Source organism: Lepidochelys olivacea, assembly GCF_965140295.1.
Source record: "Lepidochelys olivacea isolate rLepOli2 genome assembly, chromosome: 7".
NCBI lineage: Eukaryota > Metazoa > Chordata > Testudines > Cheloniidae > Lepidochelys > Lepidochelys olivacea.
In genome coordinates this window covers 1,418,607-1,441,147 of record NC_140417.1, presented here as the reverse complement: position 1 = coordinate 1,441,147, position 22,541 = coordinate 1,418,607, and the positions used below count along the sequence as shown (strand labels likewise).

The 22,541-nt window shown below is 65.2% G+C and overlaps 1 protein-coding gene across 2 annotated transcripts; it reads right to left on the bottom strand.

Moving 5' to 3' along the window:
* Positions 1–1,321: 1,321 nt before the first annotated feature.
* On the bottom strand, positions 1,322–22,089 carry QARS1 (glutaminyl-tRNA synthetase 1). 2 transcript variants are annotated; one of them, XM_084634699.1, is made up of 24 exons: positions 21,939–22,089; positions 19,633–19,780; positions 18,262–18,371; positions 17,401–17,476; positions 13,898–13,962; positions 13,532–13,585; positions 12,993–13,050; positions 11,449–11,520; positions 10,843–10,928; positions 10,137–10,223; positions 9,137–9,236; positions 7,843–7,921; positions 7,482–7,590; positions 7,012–7,142; positions 6,590–6,682; positions 5,706–5,843; positions 5,532–5,619; positions 5,312–5,455; positions 5,076–5,180; positions 4,736–4,828; positions 3,833–3,960; positions 3,213–3,279; positions 1,674–1,799; positions 1,322–1,565 (listed from the first exon to the last, which is right to left on the bottom strand). In XM_084634699.1, the coding sequence occupies exons 1-24, from the start codon at positions 22,056–22,058 to the stop codon at positions 1,515–1,517; spliced, it is 2,328 nt and encodes a 775-aa protein (XP_084490825.1). In that variant the 5' UTR covers positions 22,059–22,089; the 3' UTR covers positions 1,322–1,514. The 2 variants fall into 2 exon arrangements, with proteins under 2 accessions (XP_084490825.1, XP_084490826.1); XM_084634700.1 differs by lacking the exon at positions 1,322–1,565 and having other exon boundaries at positions 1,671–1,799; positions 3,853–3,960.
* Positions 22,090–22,541: the final 452 nt, after the last annotated feature.

The following is a 22,541-nucleotide window of genomic DNA, read 5'->3' as shown; positions in this document are numbered from 1 at the left end:
GGCAACGGGTCTGCAGCCCTGGCCCCAGGCAGGGCGCGAGCCGGAGCTTGTGGTTTCCTTGTGTTTTAGTCCGTTCCCCCCAGCCAGGGCGCTGGGTCTCCCCCGGTTCCCAGCACAGCTGTTTGGTTCCATTCTCACTCTCCACCAGGCCACGTGGCCCCAGCAGTGCCTGGCTGAGTGGCTCTCCTAGGTCCCCGGGCCCTGCACAGCTGGGATGCTCCCGCCCACACTTGGGGACTGGAGCCCCTGGGTGCCCTCACCAGCAAGCTGCAGCACGGTGCGCTGGGGCGACTCTGCTCCCCCTTGAGGCTCATGTGGGCAGCCCAGGCTGCTTCCTCGGCTGGTTCTCTGCCTGGTGCCCAGACACGCCCCAGCTGGGCATGTCCCGCCCTGCCCGTGAGGGCCCTGCCAGCTCCGAGGAGGAGCTCCAGGGCCTGGGGCACAGGAGCTGCTGCCAGCCGGCAGGGGCCGGCCCTGGATCGAACGGTGTTGGTAGCTCCCAGCCTCCTGCGGGATGGACCTGCCTAGAGCAGCGCAGGGGACCTGGATGCAGATGGCGATTTAAAGCCCCCCCAGTGTCCTCCCGGAGCCCATCTGTGAGCTCAGCCCAGGGATCCCGCTGGGATGGACGAGGGGTGGCAATGGGGTGGCCCAGCAGCCGGCCCAAGGACTGTGGCCAGGTGTCCTGCTTTGTGGTGTGCCACGTAGAGCCAGGTGGGGTTTCCTCCGAAGGGGGCTGCCCCTAATCCCTGGCTCCCAGGAGGCTGCATGATTGGCCGTGATCTCGCCTTTGACTGGAGCAGCCCCACACCCGGGGCCGTGCTGAGCGCTGCAGCTGAGCCCGGCTCCAGCAAGGGGTGGTAGAGAGCCTGACCCACACAACCCCTGCTGACTTCAGCACCCCAACCCCGGAAGGGGCAGCACCCATCACACAGCCCCCCCTGCAGCCCACTTCCCCCAGAGAAAGGGGCCAGGACCTCCTGCACCCCACCCAGGGAAACGCTGCCCCAGAAGGAGGCCCAAGGCCTGGCTGTCCCCTCTTGCTGGCTTGAGGGACAGGCAGTAGGAAGGCAGGTGGTGCCTTAGCCCATGAGCCGTTGGGGGCTGGGGGGTTACCCTACAGCCAGGAGAGGGGCAGGATTCCAGCCCATAAAGCTCAGCACAGCCTGGCATGGTGGGGCAGGAGGGAGGGGAAGCTCCCCCAGCAGGGCCAGCCTGAGGCTCCTCCCCATGGTCAGGCCTGGGGGGCAGCAAGGTTGGGGGAGCCTCCAGCACAGAGGCCTTTGGGTCCCCACCCCATGCCAGTGACGCAGGCGGGAAGGCGGCTCCAGTGCTCATTTATTGCGGCGACATGTGCCAGCCCCGCGGGGCTTGTGTTAAGGCAGCTGTGGCCCTCATGCATGTGCCAGGCCCTTTGTCCATGGGTCGCGCTCTCCCCATGCCCAGAGGGACCAGGCGCTCCTAGGACAGGCCTGGGCACAGCCAGAGCCAGCAAGGCAGCAGCAGTGTCTCCTTCACACCTTGCCAGGGTCCTCCTTCAGCATCACCGTCCTGTTTAACACCATCTGTGGGAGGAGAGGGAGAGGCACTGAGTGAGCCCGGGAGGCCCCGGGGCGGGGACGCCAGCTGGCCCAGCCCCCAAGAGCCGAGCAACAGAGACCCCAAGGACTCACCTTCCCCTCCGTGCTGTCGGGATCCACCGAGAAGTAGCCCAGCCGCTCAAACTGGAACTTGTCAAAGGGCTTGGCGGAGCAGATGGATCTGTCAGCCAGGGCGCTGTCCATCACGCGCAGCGAGTCCTGCGGAGAGCGGCACTGCTCAGCGGCTGGGCCCCCGGCTCACCCAACAGCCAGGGGAGAGGGGCACTGCTCAGCGGCTGGGCCCCCGGCTCACCCAACAGCCAGGGGAGAGGGGCACTGCTCAGCGGCTGGGCCCCCCGGCTCACCCAACAGCCAGAGGAGAGGGGCACTGCTCAGTGGCTGGGCCCCCGGCTCACCCAACAGCCAGAGGAGAGGGGCACTGCTCAGTGGCTGGGCCCCCGGCTCACCCAACAGCCAGAGGAGAGGGGCACTGCTCAGTGGCTTGGCTCCTGGCACACGGCTCACCCAACAGCCAGGGCCTTCCAAGTGGAGTGGCAGGGGAGAGCCCAGTAGCAGGAGAGGAATTATTTAAGCTCAGTACCAATGTGGACACAAGAACAAATGGATATAAACTGGCCATCAGGAAGTTTAGAGTTGAAATTAGATGACGGTTTCTAACCATCAGAGGAGTGAAGTTCTGGAACAGCCTTCCAAGGGAAGCAGTGGGGGCAAAAGACCTATCTGGCTTCAAGACTAAGCTTGATAAATTTATGGAAGGGATGGTATGATGGGATAACCTAATTCTGGCAATTAATTGATCTTGGACTATTAGTAGTAAAGATGCTCAATGGCCTGTGATGGGATGTCAGATGGGGTGGGATCTGAGTTACTAAAGAGAATTCTTTCCTGGGTGTCTGGCTGGTGAGTCTTGCCCACATGCTGAGGGTTTAGCTGATCACCATATTTGGGGTCGGGCAGATTGGCAGAGGCCCTGGAGGTTTTTCACCTTCCTCTGTAGCATGGGGCACGGGTCACTTGCTGGAGGATTCTCTGCACCTTGAAGTCTTTAAACCATGATTTGAGGACTTCAATAGCTCAGACATAGGTGAGGGATTTGTTACAGGAGTGGGTGGGTGAGATTCTGTGGCCTGCGTTGTGCAGGAGGTCAGACAAGACGATCGATCGTAATGGTCCCTTCTGACCTTAAAAGTCTATGACTCATGACCAGCGGCAGAGGGAAGGGAGACCTGGGGGGGTCCGCAGGGCAGGCTCCCTGGCTCCTCAGCTTGGTATCTCTCACTCTCCCTGTCCCTAGCCCTGAGCTGCGGGAGTGCAGAGAACTGGGGGGGGTGTCCGTATCCCCTGTGCCAATGGCCCCCTGGAGAGGGGTGCTCTCCTCACTCCCAGGCTGGGTGGAACCTGTCCCAGCAGGTCATGTGCTCAGACCCTCCCACTCCAGGAGTCCCCCGGCAAGGCCCCAAGCTGATGGCCCTGCACTCCCAGCCAGAGAGGCCCCTAGCCAGAGGAGGGAAAGCACGGCAGTGGCCTGGCCGCAGGGCGGTGCTCGAGGCAGCTAGCGAGTAACCCTGTCACAGTAGTGAGCCCTAGCCCGTAGCACCTGCCAGCACTCACGGGGTTGAGGTCACTCAGGAATCCAGCTGGCACCTCTGCAGGGTCCTCGGGGTTTTTGTGCAAGAACCTGCAAATAAGACAGGGCCAGTCAGGGCCGAAGTGGGGGCCCCCCAGGCAGGAGTCCCCGGGCTGGCGGGGTGGGGCGGGGGACCCTGCGGGCAGGAGTCCCTGGGCTGGAATCCCTGAAATCCTTCCCCAGCCCCCTGCAGTGACCAGCTGCTCAGCCTAGCAGGGTCTTACCCTGTGCCAACCCTCCAGCCACCCTCTGCTGAGCCAGGCGAGCCCACTGACGTAGCAGCCCCAGCAGTGGCCACCAGGGCTGCAGCCCTCCCCCCGCAGCCCCCCCGCAGCAGCCTGGGAAACGCAGAGATCTCTGGGCATGTGGGGCTGGTGGCTGGTGTGTTTCCCAGCAGGCAGGGGCTGGCACAGAGTTGCCTGCGGATGCCAGGCCAGCTGGTGAGAGCAGGAAAGCTGCTGAAGGGGCAGCTCCGGGCTCACCCACTAAGTGAAGCTGGGTGGCGTTAGCTGCGCCCAGCACGTGGCTCCACACGTACAGCAGGGCTGGGGCTCCTGCCCCCACCGCTCTGAGACAGCCCAGAGCCAGCGCCCCCCGTACTCACAGCCGCTCGTAGAGCCGCACCTCGCAGACCAGCGGATCCGACACCCAGTGGATGAAGGCTTTGGGCTTCTCCACAGAGTTCGACTTTGTGCACGTCACCTCCAGCTGCATCACCTGCCCGCCAGCATCCTGAGCAAGGAGAAAGAGGAGCGTCAGGGGCCAACGCCTCACCGGGGAGCCCCATGGCCTCCGGCCCGCTGGCCACCACACAGCCAGCATGAGGAGAAGGGGGCTCTGCTGCGTGCCGAGCGGCTGGGGGCTGGACAGCCAAGGCCACCGGCTGCCTGTGCCAGCTCCCGTCCCTCTGCAGAGCTTCCCGCGGCTCCAGGAGAGCAGCTGCGCCTGGCGAGCTCCGGCCTCCTTATCGCAGGGGAGGTCGTGCCACAAAGCAGCAAGGCCCAGTGACAGCTGAGCCCTCCTCGGAACCCAGGTGTCCTGGCTCCCCCCACCCAACCCTCCTCATAACCCAGGAGTCCGGGCTCCCCTGCCCCGCCCCCCGGAACCCAGGTGTCCTGGCTCCCCCCACCCAACCCTCCTCATAACCCAGGAGTCCGGGCTCCCCTGCCCCGCCCCCCGGAACCCAGGTGTCCTGGCTCCCCCCACCCAACCCTCCTCATAACCCAGGAGTCCGGGCTCCCCTGCCCCGCCCCCCGGAACCCAGGTGTCCTGGCTCCCCCCACCCAACCCTCCTCATAACCCAGGAGTCCGGGCTCCCCTGCCCCGCCCCCCGGAACCCAGGTGTCCTGGCTCCCCCACCCTCTGCTCACTGCTCGACAGGTAGCTAACAGTGATTCGGAAGGCACGCCCCCTGATAGTGACGAGGCAGGTCGCACCAGGCAGCCCCCTGGCACATCAGTGTAACCGCAGGCGACCCCCGGCAGTGGCTGTGCCGGTCCCGGCCCACCTTGATGACGTTCTGGACAGCAATGACGTAGCCGGCGTGTCTCAGCCCCACTGGCTGGCCGGGTGCCAGCCGCTTGTAGCCTTTGTCCATCACCTGCAAGGGGAGAGCCCGGCCCGTGTTACCTGAGCTCCGGCCCCGGCCCGGCCCCCCGCCCCCCCGTCAGCCGAGCTCCGGCTGGGCACTCCCGTTCGGCAGCTTGCAGGGGCCTCGACTGACCAGCCCAGCCCGGCTCCCTGCTTGGGCCCCAGCTCCCAGTGCCCATCCCCCCACGCCCCATTCCCCACAGGGAGGAGTGGGTCCCTGCCCTGGAGCCAGGGCAATGCAGGTGCCCCCTGCTCACCTCCCTGAAGTCGCTGTGCTCGATGTAGATGGTGGCCTGGAAAGGGACTTTGTGGAAGCCCTTGGTCTCGTCGGCTGGGAAGTTGGGCACGAGAACTTCCAGGGCCTGGAGGGGAAGCAAGCAGGTCAGCGCCAGCAGGGGACCATGCGGGGCCCCTTTGCACCCCAGGCCTGGAGCCGGGAGAGCCCCTGGCCTACCAGCCCCCCCAGGCGCCCCTCCCCGCGCGCCAGCCTCACCTTTTCGGTGGGGAAGTTGGTAATGGTGACTCGGAGGGGCTCCAGTACAGCCATGGCCCGGGGGGCACACTCGTTCAGCACCTCCCGCACGCAGGCCTCCAGCAGGTGGGGTTCCATCGTCGTCTGCGCCACTGTCACCCCCACCTGCGGGGACAGGCTGCGCTCAGCTCCCGCCCAGGAGGGGCGGCCAGCCCCGCTCCCCCCGCCCCAAGGCACCTACCCGCGCACAGAAGTTGTTGATGGCCTCGGGGGGGAAACCTCGCCGGCGCAGGGCCGTCAGCGTGAAGAGCCGCGGGTCGTCCCAGTCCCTGAAACGGCAACACCAGCCGTGACCAGCAGGGTGCGGCGTGGAGCCAGCCCCCGCCTGCCCCCCAGCAGCCCGCGCAGCCCTCACCTGACGGCGCCCGCCTCCACCAGCCGGATGATCTTCCTCTTGGAGACCACGGTGTAGAGCAGGTTGAGGCGTCCGTACTCCCACTGCACGGGGCAGTACACGCCCAGCGCATTGCACAGCCAGAAGTAGGAGGAGCGCCTGGGGGAGCCACGCAGCTGGTCACGCCTCGCCTCCCACTTGCCCCCCAGCCCTGCCGCTCACCCCCTACCTGCCACCACCCCCCCAGGCTCTGCCGCTCACCCCCTGCCTGCCACCACCCCCCCCCAGGCTCTGCCGCTCACCCCCTGCCTGCCACCGCCCCCCCCAGGCTCTACTGCTCACCCCCCTGCCTGCCACCGCCCCCCCAGGCCCTGCCGCTCACCCCCTGCCCGCCACCGCCCCCCCAGGCTCTGCCGCTCACCCCCTGCCTGCCACCCCGCCCCCAGGCTGTACTGCTCACCCCCCTGCCCGCCACCGACCCTGCCGCTCACCCCCTGCCCGCCACCGCCCCCCCAGGCTCTGCCGCTCACCCCCTGCCTGCCACCGCCCCCCTAGGCCCTGCCGCTCACCCCCTGCCCGCCACCGCCCCCCCCAGGCCCTGCCGCTCACCCCCTGCCCGCCACCGCCCCCCCAGGCTCTGCCGCTCACCCCCTGCCCGCCACCGCCCTCCTAGGCCCTGCCGCTCACCCCCTGCCTGCCACCGCCTCCCCCCCAGGCTCTACTGCTCACCCCCCTGCCCGCCACCGACCCTGCCGCTCACCCCCTGCCCGGCCCCCCCACACCCCCATGCCCTGCCGTTCACACCGCTGCCCCCTGCCAGCTGGGCTCAGCCCCAGCTGCGCTGAGCTCCCCACAGCCGTAGGCACTGCCCCCACAACCACAGCGGCCCCACGGCCCCGCCTCACCGGGCCTGGAACTCCTTGGTGCAGAGCGAGTGGGTGATGTGCTCAACGGAGTCGCACAGACAGTGGGTGTAGTCGTACGTGGGGTAGATGCACCTGAAATGCAAGGCAGGGCCTGAGGGCAGGACATGTGGCCCCTCACCAGCGCCTGCTCCTCCGCCCCCCCCCCGAGACACCAGCCCCTCGCCGGCGCCTGCTCCCCCCCCCCCCCGAGACACCAGCCCCTCGCCGGCGCCCGCTCCCCCCCCGAGACACCAGCCCCTCGCCAGCACCAGCCACCACCCCTGCATCCAGGTCCCCTGCACCGCTCTAGGCAGATACTTGCATCTCCGGGGAAGCAAGGCCCCTCCACCCTGGTCCCATCCCCTCTCCGGTGGGGTCGGGCCAAAGGGCAGAGCCCGGCGGGCGGGCGGGGACCAGCGTACCATCTGTCCCCGCTTCGGTGGTGTGGCGTGTATTTGATGCGGTAGGCAACAGGGTCCAGCTTCCCGTCCTCCATCACCAGCTTCATTCGCAGCGTGGCCTCCCCCTCCTCAAACTTCCCCTTCTTCATCCCCTGCAGCGACAGCCGGGAGAAACCAGCGGGGACCATCAGCCACAGCCTGCAGCCTCTGCACACAGGGGGCGCTGTGGGGGCGGGGCAGGGGGCGGGAGGAACTCTCAGCGGGGGGTGCCGAGGGGGCGGGGAAGGGCAAGTGCCCAGCGGAGGGTGGGGCCCAAGCGGGCACCCAGCGGGGGGGAGGAGGTCGCCAAGGGGGCGGGGCAAGCACCCAGCGGTGGCGGGGGGGTTGCCGAGAGGGCCATGCGAGCACCCAGCCCGGGGAAAGAAATCACCGAGGGGGCTGAGCTGAGCTCCCAGAGGGGGGCGCTGAGTCCCTTTGCAAGGCCCATATACCTGGAAGAGGAGGAGTGACTCTTCCACGGGCCGATCCCGCCATGGGGAGGGCGGAGGGTTGTGGCCTTTGATTTCTTCTACCCTCTGATGGCAGACGTAGGCGTGGCCCCTGGGGAGGAGAGAGACGTCACACCCGCCCCACACACGCCCACCGGGGACATGGCCGAGTGACTGCTCAGCACGGGACCCGCCAGTCTGGCACTGGCAGGGAGCCCAGGGGGACCAGGCTGCTCGCAGGGAGCCCCATCAGGCTCCATACTGTCCCCACAGCAGCCAGGCACACCCTGCCCCTCAGAACGGCCGGCTCCACCGCCCCGTGCAAAGCCTGTCCCATGGGCCCCCTCGTGTCCCGCACACTCACCGCTGGATGAGCTCCATGGCCCACGCATACAGCTGGTCGAAGTAGTCTGAGGCATGTGTCACAGCATGTGGCTTGTAGCCTACGGGCAGAGCGAGCCCATGAGTGAGCGCCTCCCTCCTTCCCTCCCTCCCCGCCCCCACCTGGAGCACCAGCCTCATCCCCGCTCTGCCCCAGTGCCAGGGGGCTGCCCCTGTGTGACAAAATGGGGATTTTCTCATTATGGTGTAAGTGAATCTTATTGTTTTGCATGAATACTGTATGTGCCTCAGTTTCCCTGTGTGCTGCATCAAAACCTCGGTGATGGAGACAGGGGTGTGTGACTTTTGCCGAGACCCCCGGGGGCAGGTGAGGCGGCTCCGGCTGCCTGCACTTAGGCGATGGCCGATGCCCATCGTAACCTGAGACCCTGGAGGGGGATGTGACCAGGTGAAGAAAGACAAAGAGAAGGGGGAGCAGCAATGGGCGGGGGAGGGTTGGAGGTCAGGTGGCTGGAGGTTGGCAGTCTGGGTGGGGTGGCAGGAAGGGAATCCAGGCCGCCTGGCCCAGGACTCCCAAGATGGACTTGCCTGAAAGTCACGGATTTCTGTGCTAACGAGCTCTGTTCTACGCTGTGTTCCCGTCGACTAATAAACCCTCTGTTTTACTGGCTGGCGGAGAGTCACGTCTGATGCGGAGCTGGGGGGCAGGACCCTCTGGCCGCCCAGGACCCCACCCAGGCAGACTCGCTGGGGGAAGCGCAGGGAGGGGCAGAGGATGCCGAATGCTCCGGGGTCAGACCCAGGAAGGGGGAAGCCGGGTGAGCTGTGTGTCCTGCAGACAGGCTGCTCCCAAAGAGGAGACTTCCCCAGAGTCCTGCCTGGCTTCGTAGGGAGCAGTTCCAGAGCATGGCCCCCATGACTCCCTGCCCCCCATTGGCAGCATGCAGGGACCTTCCAGGAGGCAGCTGACTGAAATAAGGAGGGGCCAGGCCAGTGCCCCCCACCTCACCCCTGGGCAAAGGCAGCAGGTTCTGTTCACCCAGCAGCAGCTGTGGGAGCTCTGGCATCTCCCTTGGGTACCTGGCTGGTCCCTCTCCACCCCAGCTGCTCCCCCCACAACCTCCTAGTCATCCCCCCATTCCTCACCCCAGCGGTTCCTGCTCTGCCTCCCTCATCCCCCACTCCCGCTACCCCCCCAGCCACTGCCCCCACCCCTTGTATCCAGCTATTCCCCTCCCCCATGCCTGGAACCCAACCATTCTGCCCCCCTGCCCCCACCCCAGCCAACCCCCTCCACTTTCCCCCAGGCCCCGTACCCAGCCACTCCACCATGTCCCGGATGGCGGTGAAGTACTTCTCCTCCTCCTTCTCGGGGTTGGTGTCGTCGTACCGCAGAAAGCACACGCCCCCGTTGGCCTGAAAGGGGCCACGGCCTGGTCAACCCTACGCCCGGCACCCCCTGTGGCCGCCACCCCCCGTGCCCAGCACCCTGCCAGGGCCCACCACCTCACCAGCCCCCATGCCCACCAGCCTGCTGGCGCCCCCCACCTCCCCCAGCCTGCAGCCTCCCCCCACCAGCCCCCCCCACCCGCAGCCCCGCCCCCCCCACCCTGCCGGCGCCCGCCCCCCCCACCCACACTCACCAGCCCCCGCGCCCACCACCCTGCTGGCGCCCCCCACCCCCCCAGCCTGCAGCCCCGCCCATACCCACTGCCCCTGCGCTCACCACCCTGCCAGCGCCTGCCACGCCCCATGCCCGCAGCCCCGCCCACACCCGCCAGCCCCATCGCCCATCACACTGAGGAGAGGGCAGGGCCAGAACAGGCCAGGGGCCTGGATCTGGCAATGGGGCAGGGCAGCTCCGGGTGCTGATGGGGCTCAAGGCCTTTAGCACATGGCTTGTCTCCAAACCCCCACCCTTCTCTCCAGCAGCTTCTGGGAGCCGGCCCCTGTGTGGGGTCAGGCGTGAGAGTGCTGGGCTGAGCTCAGACTGGGTGCCACCGACAGGGGCCTGTCAGCAAAGTGCAGTGGCTCTGCACCATGAGGGAGCTGGGAGGACACATCTGTCCCAGGGGTCAAGGCAGAAGCTCACCTTGGCGTAGCGGCTGGCTTGGGGGGGAGGGGTATGGCTCACCTTGGCATAGCTGGGGGGCCTCGGGGGGTACAGCTGGCTCGGAGGGGATGGGGGGCTCACCTTGGCATAGCCGGGTGCCCCGGGGAGTGTGGCTGGCTCGGGGGGGTGGGGGTGGGGCTCACCTTGGTGTAGCCAGGTGCCCCAGGGGGTGCGGCTGGCTCAGAGGGGATGTGGGAGCTCACCTTGGCATAGCCGAAGTTGAAGTTGATGGCTTTAGCGTGGCCGATGTGCAGGATGCCGTTGGGCTCTGGAGGGAACCGCGTCCTCACCTGAGGGGAGAGGAGTTCCCAGACCCACTAGCCCAGTGTCCAGAGCGTTACTGGCCCCGGGCCAGGCCATGCGAGGTGAAAAGGCGCCAGCCTCATGTCCCCCACCCCACCCCCACGGGACTTGGCCCACAGGCCTGGCAGCCTCCAGCCCCTGGGGACAGTGGGCTCTAGTGATGGAGCGAGAAGGGCCTAGAGACAGAAAGAAACCGGCTCCCAGCAGTGACAGGGCAGGGTGGTGCCTCTGGGCTCTCTCCCGCTCCAAGCTGTGCTCAGCCCCGCTCTGGGCTCTGACCTGTGCCAACAGCCGGAAGGAGGATCTCTGGGGTGTCTGACGCCCCTTCCTCATAAAGCCGGCCAGAGGAGGGTCTGGAGGGATCTGTCCCGTCCCTGGGTTCTATCCCCAGCTCTTCTGCTGTCCTTGCCACCAAACTTCGCCTACCCATGCCTCAGTTTCCCCATGTGGCCCAATGGCCTCTGAGGCCCATTGTGGGGGTTAATGAGTAGATGGACAGCACTCGTTACTGTGGTTAGTGAGTGACAGGAGCAGGCAAGTCACAGACACTGCAGAGCCCCTGCCTCATGCAGGATGAAGGGGGGCTGGGAGAAGACCCTGACCCACCTGCCCGCCGGTGATCTCCAGGTGCTGCTTCATCAGGGCCATGGTGTGGGGCGTGATCACGTAGCCTTCTGTCTTGTAGTTCTCACCTGGGGGAGCAGGGAGCTGTGAGCATGGGGAGGGGGGAGGGCTGGGGCACAGTGCCCCAGTCAGCGGGAGGGGAGGCCCCCGCCCTGGTGCTGGGCATGAGCCCCCGGCAGGGAGGGAAGCGTGGGACTCCACACACTTGCCCCTCTGCTAATGGACCCTGCTAGGGGCAGGCTGCACCCTCCTGTGGTGGGCAGGGACACAGCCTGGTGCGCCCCAGCAACTGCCCCAGGGCTCCACAGCTGGGCTGCCCAGCTGGGGCACCGGAGCCAGGCTGGGGCAGGAGGCTCCAGTACCCCAGCCAGCACCACCGTCCAGCCCCCGGGGAAGCCAGGCTCAGACTGGGCACCCCCAGCACAGCCTCCAGAACACCTGGGGCAGGACTAACAGCAGGGCCCGACCTTGCCCAGCCGGCGTGGGACGGACCCTCCCGTCCCGAGCCCCTGAGCACCCCCGGGCCTGCCCACGCTGAGCCTGCCAGGCCGAGGTCCCAGGAGCCCAGAGCAGGCAGGCCGCACTCACCTGGCTTGTGGAATTTGAGGGCTTCTCCCCTCAGCTGCTCCATCAGCGACTTTGTCTCCAGGGTCACTCCTCCTGTGGGAGCAGGGAGGCGAGGTGCGTTAGCCTCTGCCCCAGGGACCCCGCCCCTCGCTCGCAGACCTCCGGTGCCGCCCGGCCCAAGGCCCTTCCCCAAGGGCGCCTGCCCAGGCCAGGCCAGCAGCACTGCCCTGCCAGCCCAGGCCGGTTCCCAGCCCCGTTCTTCCCTTCCCTTCCCTTCCCGAGACCCGCACAGAAGAGAGGGGAATGGAGCTGGTGCGCTGTTGGCCATGCAGCAGGGACCATGGAACCAGCGGGGATAGGCCTCGGTCCCATCTGCCCCCCCATCGACAGCAGGAGCGGCCAGAACCAGAGGGCGGGGGGCGCTAGGCAGCAGGAATCAGGGCCCAGCCCAGGACGCCAGTTCCCAGCTGAAGGCAGGGAGCCGATCCACCAGCAGGGTCGTCCCGGCTCCTAGGACGAAGGCCACTGACAGTGGCAGCTCCCAGCTCCAGGACGCTGTGCGTGCGGTTAGTCCTCCAGAGAGGAACTGGCCTGGCAGTCGGCCCCAGGGCTCCCTGAGACCCGGGGGGAGGTGTAGGTGGGGGGCAGCCCCACGACCCAGGAGGAGCTGTCCCAGGCCCGGGCCGGGGGGTGGTAGGCGGTAGGTGGGGGGCAGCCCCACGACCCAGGAGGAGCTGTCCCAGGCCCGGGCCGGGGGGTGGTAGGTGGGGGGCAGCCCCACGACCCAGGAGGAGCTGTCCCAGGCCCGGGCCGAGGGGCGGTAGGTGGGGGGCAGCCCCACGACCCAGGAGGAGCTGTCCCAGGCCCGGGCCGGGGGGCGGTAGGTGGGGGGCAGCCCCACGACCCAGGAGGAGCTGTCCCAGGCCCGGGCCGGGGGGTGGTAGGTGGGGGGCGGTAGGTGGGGGGCAGCCCCATGACCCAGGAGGAGCTGTCCCAGGCCCGGGCCGGGGGGTGGTAGGTGGGGGGCAGCCCCACGACCCAGGAGGAGCTGTCCCAGGCCCGGGCCGAGGGGCGGTAGGTGGGGGGCAGCCCCACGACCCAGGAGGAGCTGTCCCAGGCCCGGGCCGGGGGGCGGTAGGTGGGGGGCAGCCCCACGACCCAGGAGGAGCTGTCCCAGGCCCGGGCCGGGGGGTGGTAGGTGGGGGGCGGTAGGTGGGGGGCAGCCCCATGACCCAGGAGGAGCTGTCCCAGGCCCGGGGGCAAGGGAGGGCACACTGAAATGCAGTTCACCAGGACCAAGCAGTGTGGCCAGGGACTGGGCCGCTCCGGGGGCTGGGCACTAAGTGGCATCCTGTCCTCACAGTCCACCCCCCCTGCATCTTCTCTGGGGCACATGGAGCAGCCCAGGCCAGAGCTCTCCAGGCAGCACCTTCCCCAGCCCCAGTGCAGCAGGCCCAGCCGCGGGCTGTTTCTGGCCCCCAGCTCAGCGGCTACCCATGAGGGCGCAGACGAGGATGCGGGGAGTCCCCAGACCCTGCCCAGCCAGACCCGCACAGCAAGCTCACCATTCTCCTCCAGTGCCTTCTGCTGCCTCTCCACCTCGGCCGGCTTGGCCTTCCCAGCCTGCAGGGACAGAAGGGGAGCAGCCTTCAGCGCTCCCGGGGCCCTGAGCCCAGCCAGCCCCGCCCCCGCGGCAGAGACTGGACACTGCGCACCCGTCCCGCAAAGCCCAGCCTCCTCCCCAAGGGCCACGTCTCCCACCACGCTGCTTCCCGCAGTCAGAACGAGCCTGGGGCTCTGGCCAGGCAGCGCTGGGGAAGGGCTCCAGCCCCCTTCAGCTCCAGTGACCTCATACGTGCCCCCATAGCCCAGGGCACTGCCAACAACCCTGCCCCCCATAGCACTGCCAACCGCCCAGCCCCTCTCTCCATAGCCCAGGACACTGCCAACTACCCAGTCCTGCCCCCCCATAGCACCGCCAACCGCCCAGCCCTGCCCCCCCATAGCCCAGGGCACCACCAACTGCCTAGCCCCTCCCCCCATAGCCCAGGGCACACGCCCCCAGCAAGCCAGGCTCGGGGTGCCCCTCCTGCTCACACGGTACCTTCTGTTTCTTTTCCAGGTCAGCTTCTGTCTTTGGGCCCAACAAGTGCAGCACCTGCAGGAAAGGGAGTGGGGCCTGAACAGGGCTGGACAAGGGGAGAGGGGGGGCAGGAGTCTGAGCGGAGTCACTCCCCCATCAGCCCCCCCACTCAGGCTGGAGCCCAGCCAGGATCTCAGTGGTCCCTCTCCTCGGCAGGGCCAGGAGGACCATCCCTCCACTGCCCTGCCTGGGCCACGGGCCTGCTCCCAGGCACTTCCCGCGTGGGACACGAGCCGGGCGCAGGGCTCCTGGGGGCCAGCGCTGTGTTCAGAAGCCAGGTCCCGTCGCCCGCTGGGCTCAAAGGCAGCCCGGCACAGCCACACCTACCTGCAGGTCCACTTCATTCTTAATGCTCTTGCCATCCGCCCACCTCAGACTGCCACGCGCCTCGCCTGCAAGTGAGCACAAAGGGACGGGTGTGGGCAAGAGACAGGCTGGCAGGCCCCAGCTCAGCGATCCCCCTGGGACAAGCAACGGCACCTTCCCCTTGAGTCAGGGCCGCAGCCTCACTCAGGCCACCAGCTGCTGGCCAAGGGCAGATTCCAGCAGCCTCTCTGCTGCCAGTCTGGACAAGCCCCAAAGCCACCGGGTGCAGCAGGGCCCCGGCTGCACAAGGGTGGGAGAGCTGCAGAGCGGGCCTACAGCTGGGGAGCTGGTGCAGCCCCCAAGCACCAGCAGCCCTGAGACAACAGGCTGCCGGGCCTTTAACTGCCACATCGTCCACAGCTCTGCAGAGCACTGGCATGTACAACACTGGGCCCCGTCTACACTGGGGCTCCCAGGGCCTCTGCCCCCAAGGCGGCTTGCCAGAGGTTAGCCATGGCAGGGATGTTTTCGCAGAGCTCCCTTGTGTCAGCAGGCCACCCCGGAGGGATCTCGTACTGCTGGGCTTCCCCGCTGCACAGCCGCTCATGGCAGGGGCCGGGCAGCTCTCCCAGGCAGGGGCTGCCTGAGACGTCTGCACGGCAGCCAGCACCGTCAGTGCTGCGAAAGGCCCGTCCTGCGTGGCAGCTCCCAGCCCGGCTAGCGACACACACAGCTGGTGGGCAACAGGTGTACACTTGCCCAGTTGGCTCAGGAGCCGCAAGGAAGGAGGACATCGTTTCTGAGAAGACGGGGCACTGGGCAGGGCCAGGACCTGAGGGGCACCGAGCAGCCTCCCTCTCAGTGCTGGGCGGCCGGCTCTCGCTCACCTGCTCAGGGGCTAACCAAGCACTGCAGGGCGTGGGGAAGGAGTCTCCTGCAGGGCAGGGGGCAGTGACCTTCGGGGATTTCGACTTCCTCTGCAGCCTGGGGTGCAGGTCACTGAATCATTTCCCAGCCATGGGGGGCCTCAGGCACTGGGGCCCTCGGCAGCGATGTACCAGAGGTGACCTTTACCGGGTGAAATCATGTTTTTACAGCCCCAGGAAACCTAGTTAATCCCAGTTTAAGGCATTTTCTATTAAAAACTGTCTCGTAGCCACTGCGCCTCCTCTTATTCCATACTCACAAGACCGCAGTCGGGATTAATTTAGGGCTGTACAAATAAAAAGTAAAAGTGCAGCAGGCAAAGCACCACACTGTGTAATTGTAGCATTGAGCAGCCCAACGCCAATGTGGGTTTTGGGTCAGTGTTTTCTGAAGGAAGTTACACATCTCGTGACTCATTTCAATATTATCGAAACAAACCCATTTAATTGCATGAAAAGGACAATAACGCAGAACTGCAGGCGGGAAGTGGGAGGCGATCAGAGGCGTGGCGAGCTGCAGGCGGGGAGCGGGAGGCGATCAGAGGCGTGGCGAGCTGCAGGCGGGGAGCGGGAGGCGATCAGAGGCGTGGCGAGCTGCAGGCAGGAGGCGATCAGAGGCGTGGCGAGCTGCAGGCGGGGAGCGGGAGGCGATCAGGGGTGTGGTGAGCTGCAGGCAGGGAGCAGGAGGCGATCAGAGGCATTGCGAGCTGCAGGCAGGAGGCTATCAGAGGCGTGGCGAGCTGCAGGCGGGGAGCGGGAGGCGATCAGAGGCGTGGGGAGCTGCAGGTTGCCAGTCCAGGTCCATCTGGCTGTGCAGCGCCCCATCAGAAGACCAACTGTGATGCAGTGGTTAGGCAGAGCCTGTTCCTCAGGTGCGAATGGATGTATGCGAAGATTGAAAAGATCCGTTCTTTGCTTCCTGGACACTGATGCGGTTCTTTTCCCAGGTTCAAGCGGGTTTAGGCTGGTATGAAGCAGCGCCCTGCCCTACATTACTTTTTCCCAAGAAACTGCCTGCCCTGTATTGGCTTTCCGTCCGGTTGTTGGGTTCAGCGTGCGGGGGCTGAGCGGGGCGGGCAGCCTGTCCTAGACAGGAGCTCAGACAGAATAATCTCGTGGTCCCTTCTGGCCTTAAACTCTCTGACTTTGCTCCAAACAAGTTCCTGTTTGCAGGGGTGTGAGCACTAGAAGGGGCCCGAAGCCAAGGCAGTGAGCCAGCAATGGTTTAGTCACACACAAAAGGAGACCAGGAGGGGGGACTCCAGATAACGCGCCAGCGTGGGCCACCTCTGCCCTCGATGGCGCAACACACATCACTGCAACAGCCAGACCCACAGACCAGGGAATCTCCTCAACGCAGCCCAGCAGAGTGCCTGGCGGTGCCAGGGCACAGGATGGTTGGGCAGGCAGCCCAGTGCCAGGGTAGGAGCCCTGCTCACAGCCACATGGCTCTGTCATGAAGCGTGGGGGAGTCAGGGTCTTGTACCCTTCTTTCCTGCGATTCACGGTCACCGTGACTCTCGGCTGGCCAGTAGAACAGCAGGTTTATTACAGACGACAGGAACGCAATCCAACCCAGAGCTTGTAGGCATGAACAGGACCCCTTAGTAGGTCCTTCTGGGGGATAGAGACCTTAGACCCCCCCAACTCTGGGGCTCTCCCCTCTTCCCTAGCCCATTCCAAAGTGAAAGAAAAACCCTCCAGCATCCCAACCAGCCTCCCCCAGCTCCTCCTCCAGCCATTGTCCAGTTTCCCTGGCAAAGGTGTCACCTGGCCCCAACCCCCTCCTGGCTCAGGTTACAGGCTCTCAGGTATCCCATCCCCAGTGAAACTCCCCTGCCACGTTCCCAGGTCAACACTCCCCCTCCCTGCTGCATCACAGGCTCTCAGAAGCATTGCCAAGGGGATCCTCTAGACAAGGGGCACACACAAGAGCACCACCAGGGAGCTAGCCTTCAAACCAGATCCTGCCAGCCCAGCCAGCCTGAGGGTCAGAGGCAACCAGCACAGGGTCAGATCCCGCCGGCCGATTCCCAGGTCCTGCCCTGCTCATGCCCCTAGTCCAAGACACAGCCACCACCAACTCAGCTCCAGAACTGTTCTACAGGCTCATGGCCAACAAGCTGTGGCTGTACCTGGCCCTACTGCGCGTGCTCTGGCTATGACTCTCGGGTGCCTGCCACCCTCATGGCCAGCGAGTCACCAGGGCAGCAGCTGAGCACACACTGCGGCTTAGCTCCCAGAGCAGTGCTCACAGCCCTATTCCAGCCCCCAGGAACCTGGCAGATGAGGGGCAGGCATGAGGCATGGGGAGCAGTGGGGAAGTTCCAGAAGGATGCTGGGAAAGCAGGGTGCTCTGGGAGGGGGATCAGAAGAGGAGGCACAGAGGCGACCAGGTACAGAGGAGATGGGCACATGGATGCTGCACCTGGTCTGTAAGAAGCACAAGGAGTGAGCCCAGGTCAGGGGGAGGGAACAGAGCCAAGGGACATACTGGGGGGGAAGAGGGAAGGTACCTCTTGATCCATGCCATGGAGAACCACACACAGGTCACCCCCCGGAGACCCAGCCCCCGGCCCGCCTGAGCTGCAGACTCACCCATCAGCAGCCCCATGTTAAAGCGGTACCGCTCCGACAGCAGCTCAGCTCGGTGCTTGTTAATGGCCGCCTCCACCTAGACCGAGCAGGAGAATCCAAGTGGTGAGCCGGGCAGGAATGGGCGGGGAACACAGGCTGCAGGGCAGCAGAGCAGAGACTCACTTGTAACTGGTGCCCTGACAAACTCCCTAAGGGAATGAGATCGGCAATGGGAAAGGAGGGGCTGGAACCGGCACGGGCCAGACGGGCTGGGCTCAGACACACAAGGGAGCTACCGGTACGGCCATGCTGGCAGGGAGCTCCCACCACAGCAAGGGCCCCTCATCTCCTCTAGAGAGAGGCCCAGGCAGGAAGGGCTACAGGCCAGCCTGGGCCTGTCTGCATGGCTGGCCCCATCCTCACTGGCGGGGCTCTGACATGGATAGCAATGGGCACTATCTGCTCTGTGCCCTGGGACTGCCTTGCAGTCCCTGCAGAGCTCACCCGGACCCCCAGCCATCCACTCTCGCTGGCACAGAGCCGCAGCAGCCCTGCAAGCACAGCGGGCACCGGGTACCTCCGGTCTCAGGCTGGCGTCAGCCTCAGAGGCAAGGGAGGACCAGCGGCGAGTCCTGAAACAGGAGCGTTGTCTCCCAGGCCCTGAGAGCAGCCCGCTAACAGGAATGGCCTCCTGCCAGCTCCCCCACCCCCGCTCGGAGCAAGGACCCCACCCACAGCCCACCAGCAAGCACCTCCTGGGGTGCCATTAACACGGCCTCCTGGCTCCCCAAGCCATGGGCTGCCTTTCCACCGCTCCGCACGGCGCAGCAACTCCGGGACCCACCGGCTCATCCCCATCCCACCCCTGGCCCTTGCACTCACGGCCTCCTCTATTTGCTCAGGGGTCACCACAACCCCCACGCCACACTTGTGCTCGAAGTCTGCCATGTCGATGGGGTCCAGTGGGTGGCTCCGCACATACTCCAGGGCAGCTGGGGAAGGCAAACAGGCAGCTCACGCAGGGGGCATTTCCATGCAGCGCCGTGGGCTGCTTCACCCAGGCTCCAGACCCATAGGGGTCCCTGCTTGTCCACAAGGGCCTCACAGACACATGGCCTGTACCCAGGCAGCGGCAGCTGGCCCCCTTCCTAGGGCTTCAGGCTCATGTTGCCCAGCAGGGCGAGGTGCCCAGCTTCTCACAGTACAAGCCTGGACCAGGCAGAGTGGAAGGCAAGGCAGGACATCGGCCAAATGGCTCCTGCTCCACCCCCCAGGTACCAGATTCCTCATCTGCTGCCTTGGACTTGTCACATTGCCTCCAGATCTGATCCTGGTACAAACCCAGGCCAGTTCCTGAACTGTAAGGGGGCTCGTGGCTTTGCCAAGTTCTCCCATATGCCGCTAGGTCCTGGGGTCCGCTCTGCAGGCTCACTGCAGCGCGCTTGCTCAGCTGAGACACGGGATGCGTTGGTCCAGGGGGACCCTCCCACTATGCACGCTGGGGCTAGCGACACCAGAATATGGGCCCTGCACTCCCACCCTCATCTGAACCCTGCAGGAAGCAGCTCACACAGCTCGCTGTACAGGGACACGGAAGAGGTTGGGATCCAAGGCAACAAGACTTGTTGGGGCTCCTTATTCCCACCCAGAGACCAGAGCAGGATGCTCCTTGCAGCGTGTTTCTCAGGTCTTTGTCCAGCCCTGTTTAAAGGCCCTGCGTGACAGATGCTCTCCTCCCTTCCCTGGGGAGACCAATCCACGAGGAAAAGCTCCTCCTTGTTAATGCAGCCGCAGACAAGCAGCACCAAAAGGAAGCAGCCTCGGGGTCTGACTGCCAGGGATGGGCAGAGACCACCACAGAGGAGCCTGTGCTGACCCCCAGACGCCTGTGCCTGGAGTGACCAGGCTAAGCTGTGCGTTAGACCACTTGGCAGATGAGGTAGGGAAAGCCTGAGGCTAGGGGGAGAACATACACTCTCCTGCTGGGAAGGGGCTGAAACATCCGATTTACACTGGGAATCACCCCCACAGACTGAACTGTAGGCACAAGGGGGTGAGACGCCGCCTCAGCAAAGGGAGCTGGGGTTAGCACTTTGCATGCACAGAGCATGCCGCAGTCTGGCCGGGAGAGGGAGCAGGGAATTCAAAGCACGCTGAGCTGCTAGATCTCAGGCCAAGGCTGGGTCAGCAGAGCCCACGCTGTACATGGGAAGGCAGAGGAGCACATCTAGCTGCCTGCCTCCCGTATCATACCACTGAGCTGCAAGTCTGTGAGGATCTTCCTGCTGGTGATGCAGCCCACAAGGAAACGAAGACGCTTTTGGTCCTTAAGCCGGGAAGCCACATTATACAAGAGGGTACCAGTCGCCTTGTCAACAGTTGGGCCCAGGATTCCTTGTGCCTAAAGACCAGGAAGGAAGGACATAGTTAGAGCGACACTATCTCTTCACTACCAGTGCTGCCAGGGCTTCGCTGCTGGGGCATGGACTCTCTCTCCGGCAGGGGGCAGCGAGGTCGACAAGAGAATTATTCAGTCAGCCTAGCAGTGTCTACACCAGGGCTTAGGTCAGCTTAACTACAGTGCTCAGGGTTGAATTTTTCATGCCCCTGAGCAACACTAGGTCGCCCTGACTTTTGGGTGTAGACCAGGCCTGAGCCAGCATGAAAAGGGAGTCGAGCAGGACCCTGGCATGGAAGAGGCAGGGATGTTTCCTCTGAGAAACCCAAAGGGAAAAAATCTGTGAAGTTAGTGTGGTGGGTGGCGAAGGAAGAGAGTGAAAACCAGGCCAGTGGGGAGGAGTGGGGCAGCCAGGGCAAACCCCTCTCCTTGTCTTAGGGAGGGTGGTGAAAGAGGAGAGAGCTCAAACTCAGCTGTGCCTTGGTGGGGCTCTGCTCCCGCTGTGGTTTGAGGGTCACAGCTAGGTAAGCAGTGCTCCCTCTGCCCGACTCTCCCCCTGGAGCACACGCTTCTCCATCAGGAGAGGCCATGTGACCATTAAAAATGTACTATCCGAGCCCTGCTTTCAGCCGCACAAGGACTCCCAGACAGAGCTACCCAGGAAGTGCTGAGTTTAAATGGCATCTGATTTGTATGGGTAGGAGTTAGTTTCGGTTTCTGCTTGTTGCAAAGAATCCCACTGTAAAATCAAACATCTGAATACTACAAGCCCACCCTCTCCCTCTCATAAACCCACCCCCACGCCTAGGGGTCTTGTCACACACTAGGGAGAAGCACTAGTTTCAGCATTCAGCCATGGCAGTTACAGAAGCATTCTGTGAACTGAAGCTGACACAACCTTCCTAAAAGGGGCACATCCAGATACAAAGGCTGCGTTTCAGAGGAGCAGCGTGTTAGTCTGTATCCGCAAAATGTAAAGGAGTACTTGTGGCACCTTAGAGACTAACCAATTTATTTGAGCATAAGCTTTCGTGAGCTACAGCTCACTTCATCGGACGCAACAAAGGCTGTGTGGTAAACAGTCGGGTCACTGACCACATCTTACAGTGCTAAAACACACAAATGATACAAATCCAGCTCCCTGGTTATGCTCTGTGGGTGCCAGCCAGTCTCCCTGTGTGGGCAATGAAAAGCCAGTGCAGTCCCCAGCATGTTCCCAGGGCTGCAGAGCCTGGGTTTCACACACCCAGAGCCGGGCTCAGTTGCCAAAGATAACGGGTTGGTGGCTGTTTCGAGAGAGGAACACGGCTGGGCATGCACCCTACGCTATTGTGCCCTCATCCTGGGGTGCGCTAGAGCAGCGGGAGGGGAAGGCAGAGGAAGATCGCAAGGAAGTTGCCAACTCGGTTAGCTTGAGGAAAACTCTTCTCTGGTTCTGCGCACAGTGTCTCGGATGGTAACGATTCCGCCCTGCGTCTGCAACCCGCACCCAGGCCCTGACCCTTACCGTGAGCCACACGCATACTGGGCCACACTCAGCCCAGGCGTCAGCAGGCCCAGCTCCCAGGGACGTCGGGGGCGCCGAGCCTGCAGACACCAGGGGTGCGTTGGGGACCGGTGGGCACTCTCCTGGGGCAGCAGGGGGTAAGAGGAGGGGACAGAGGGCGCACAGCAGGGGCAGGGCTAGGAAACTGGCTGCAGAAAGGGGGGCCTGGCAAGGAGGGGAAGGGCTGTGTTCAAGCCAAAGGGCAGGGGTCACAGTGGGGGCCAGGGGTGCAGGGCAGGGGTCAAGGGACGGCGTGCAGGGGTCAGAGGTTAAGGTGAAAGGCACAGGGCCAGGATCAGAGGGGGCAGGGGTCAGAGGGCAGGGGTCAAGGGTCAAAGGAAGGGCACAACGGCCAGAAGGCACAGGGGTCAGAGGTCAGGCACAGCTCGGGGAGGAGCCTGGGGCAGGGATCAGGTTAGAGGGCAAAGGTCGCGGCCTGTGTGGGCAGAGGGTCATGGCCGGGGTCAGAGGTCAGGCACCGTTCAGGGAGGAGCTAGGGACGGGTTAGAGGAAGGGTCGCGAGAGGGTCGGAGGTCAGGGTTCGCGAGGCCCGGGGGGCCCGGCCAGCACAGGGGTCAGGGGTCAAGCAGAGCTCGGGGCGGGGTCAGAGGTCACCTGGGTCACGGCTTCCCGGAGCAGCGCGCTCAGCGCCTCGTTCTTCAGGGTCTCGCGAGCCTTGGGCTCGCTCAGGCCGATGGCCGCGAAGAGGCTCAGCGCGTCCGGCCCCGCCGCCATGCTGTCGCCGCTGCCCCGCCCGGCAAGGGGGCGGGGCCCGCGCCGCCCAATCAGCGAGCAGGAGGCGGGCGCTGCGGGGGGCGCCACCAATCAGCGGCGAGGGCGGCCCTGAGAGTCGATGGCGGAGCACGTCAGCGTCTGGCTCCCCGGCAACCCGGCCAATGGGGACCGAAGCCGCCGGAGGGGGCGGAGCCAGGATTGCGGCCGATAGCATCATTTAAAGGGCCAGGGCCAGGCGGGAGCCACGTGGGCGGAGCGGCAAGGGGCCGGGGCCGGGGCCGGGGCCGGGGCCGAGGCCGAGCCGAGCCCCCGGCACCCCCCCCCAGCACCGTGCCACGTGCCGGGCCCGCCGCGGAGCCCCGTCTACACCAGCTTCGCCCTTCCCGGGCTCTGTCTGCGCGGGGGGTCCGCGGGCCGGGCGCCGGGCGAGGCCGCCGGGGCGGAGGGGAGCCAGGCGCGGGGAGCTGGCTGAGGTCACGGGGC

Bases quoted from the DNA above. Each gene is read 5' to 3' on its own strand.
- QARS1 (XM_084634699.1), bottom strand. From the start codon at position 22,058: ATGGCGGCGGGGCCGGACGCGCTGAGCCTCTTCGCGGCCATCGGCCTG. The intron at 10,224-10,842 runs GTGGGTCAGGGT...CTCTCCCCTCAG, and splicing joins TGGAGATCACCGGCGGGCAG to GTGAGGACGCGGTTCCCTCC. The intron at 1,800-3,212 runs GTGAGTGCTGGC...CGCTCTCCGCAG, and splicing joins TCCTGAGTGACCTCAACCCC to GACTCGCTGCGCGTGATGGA.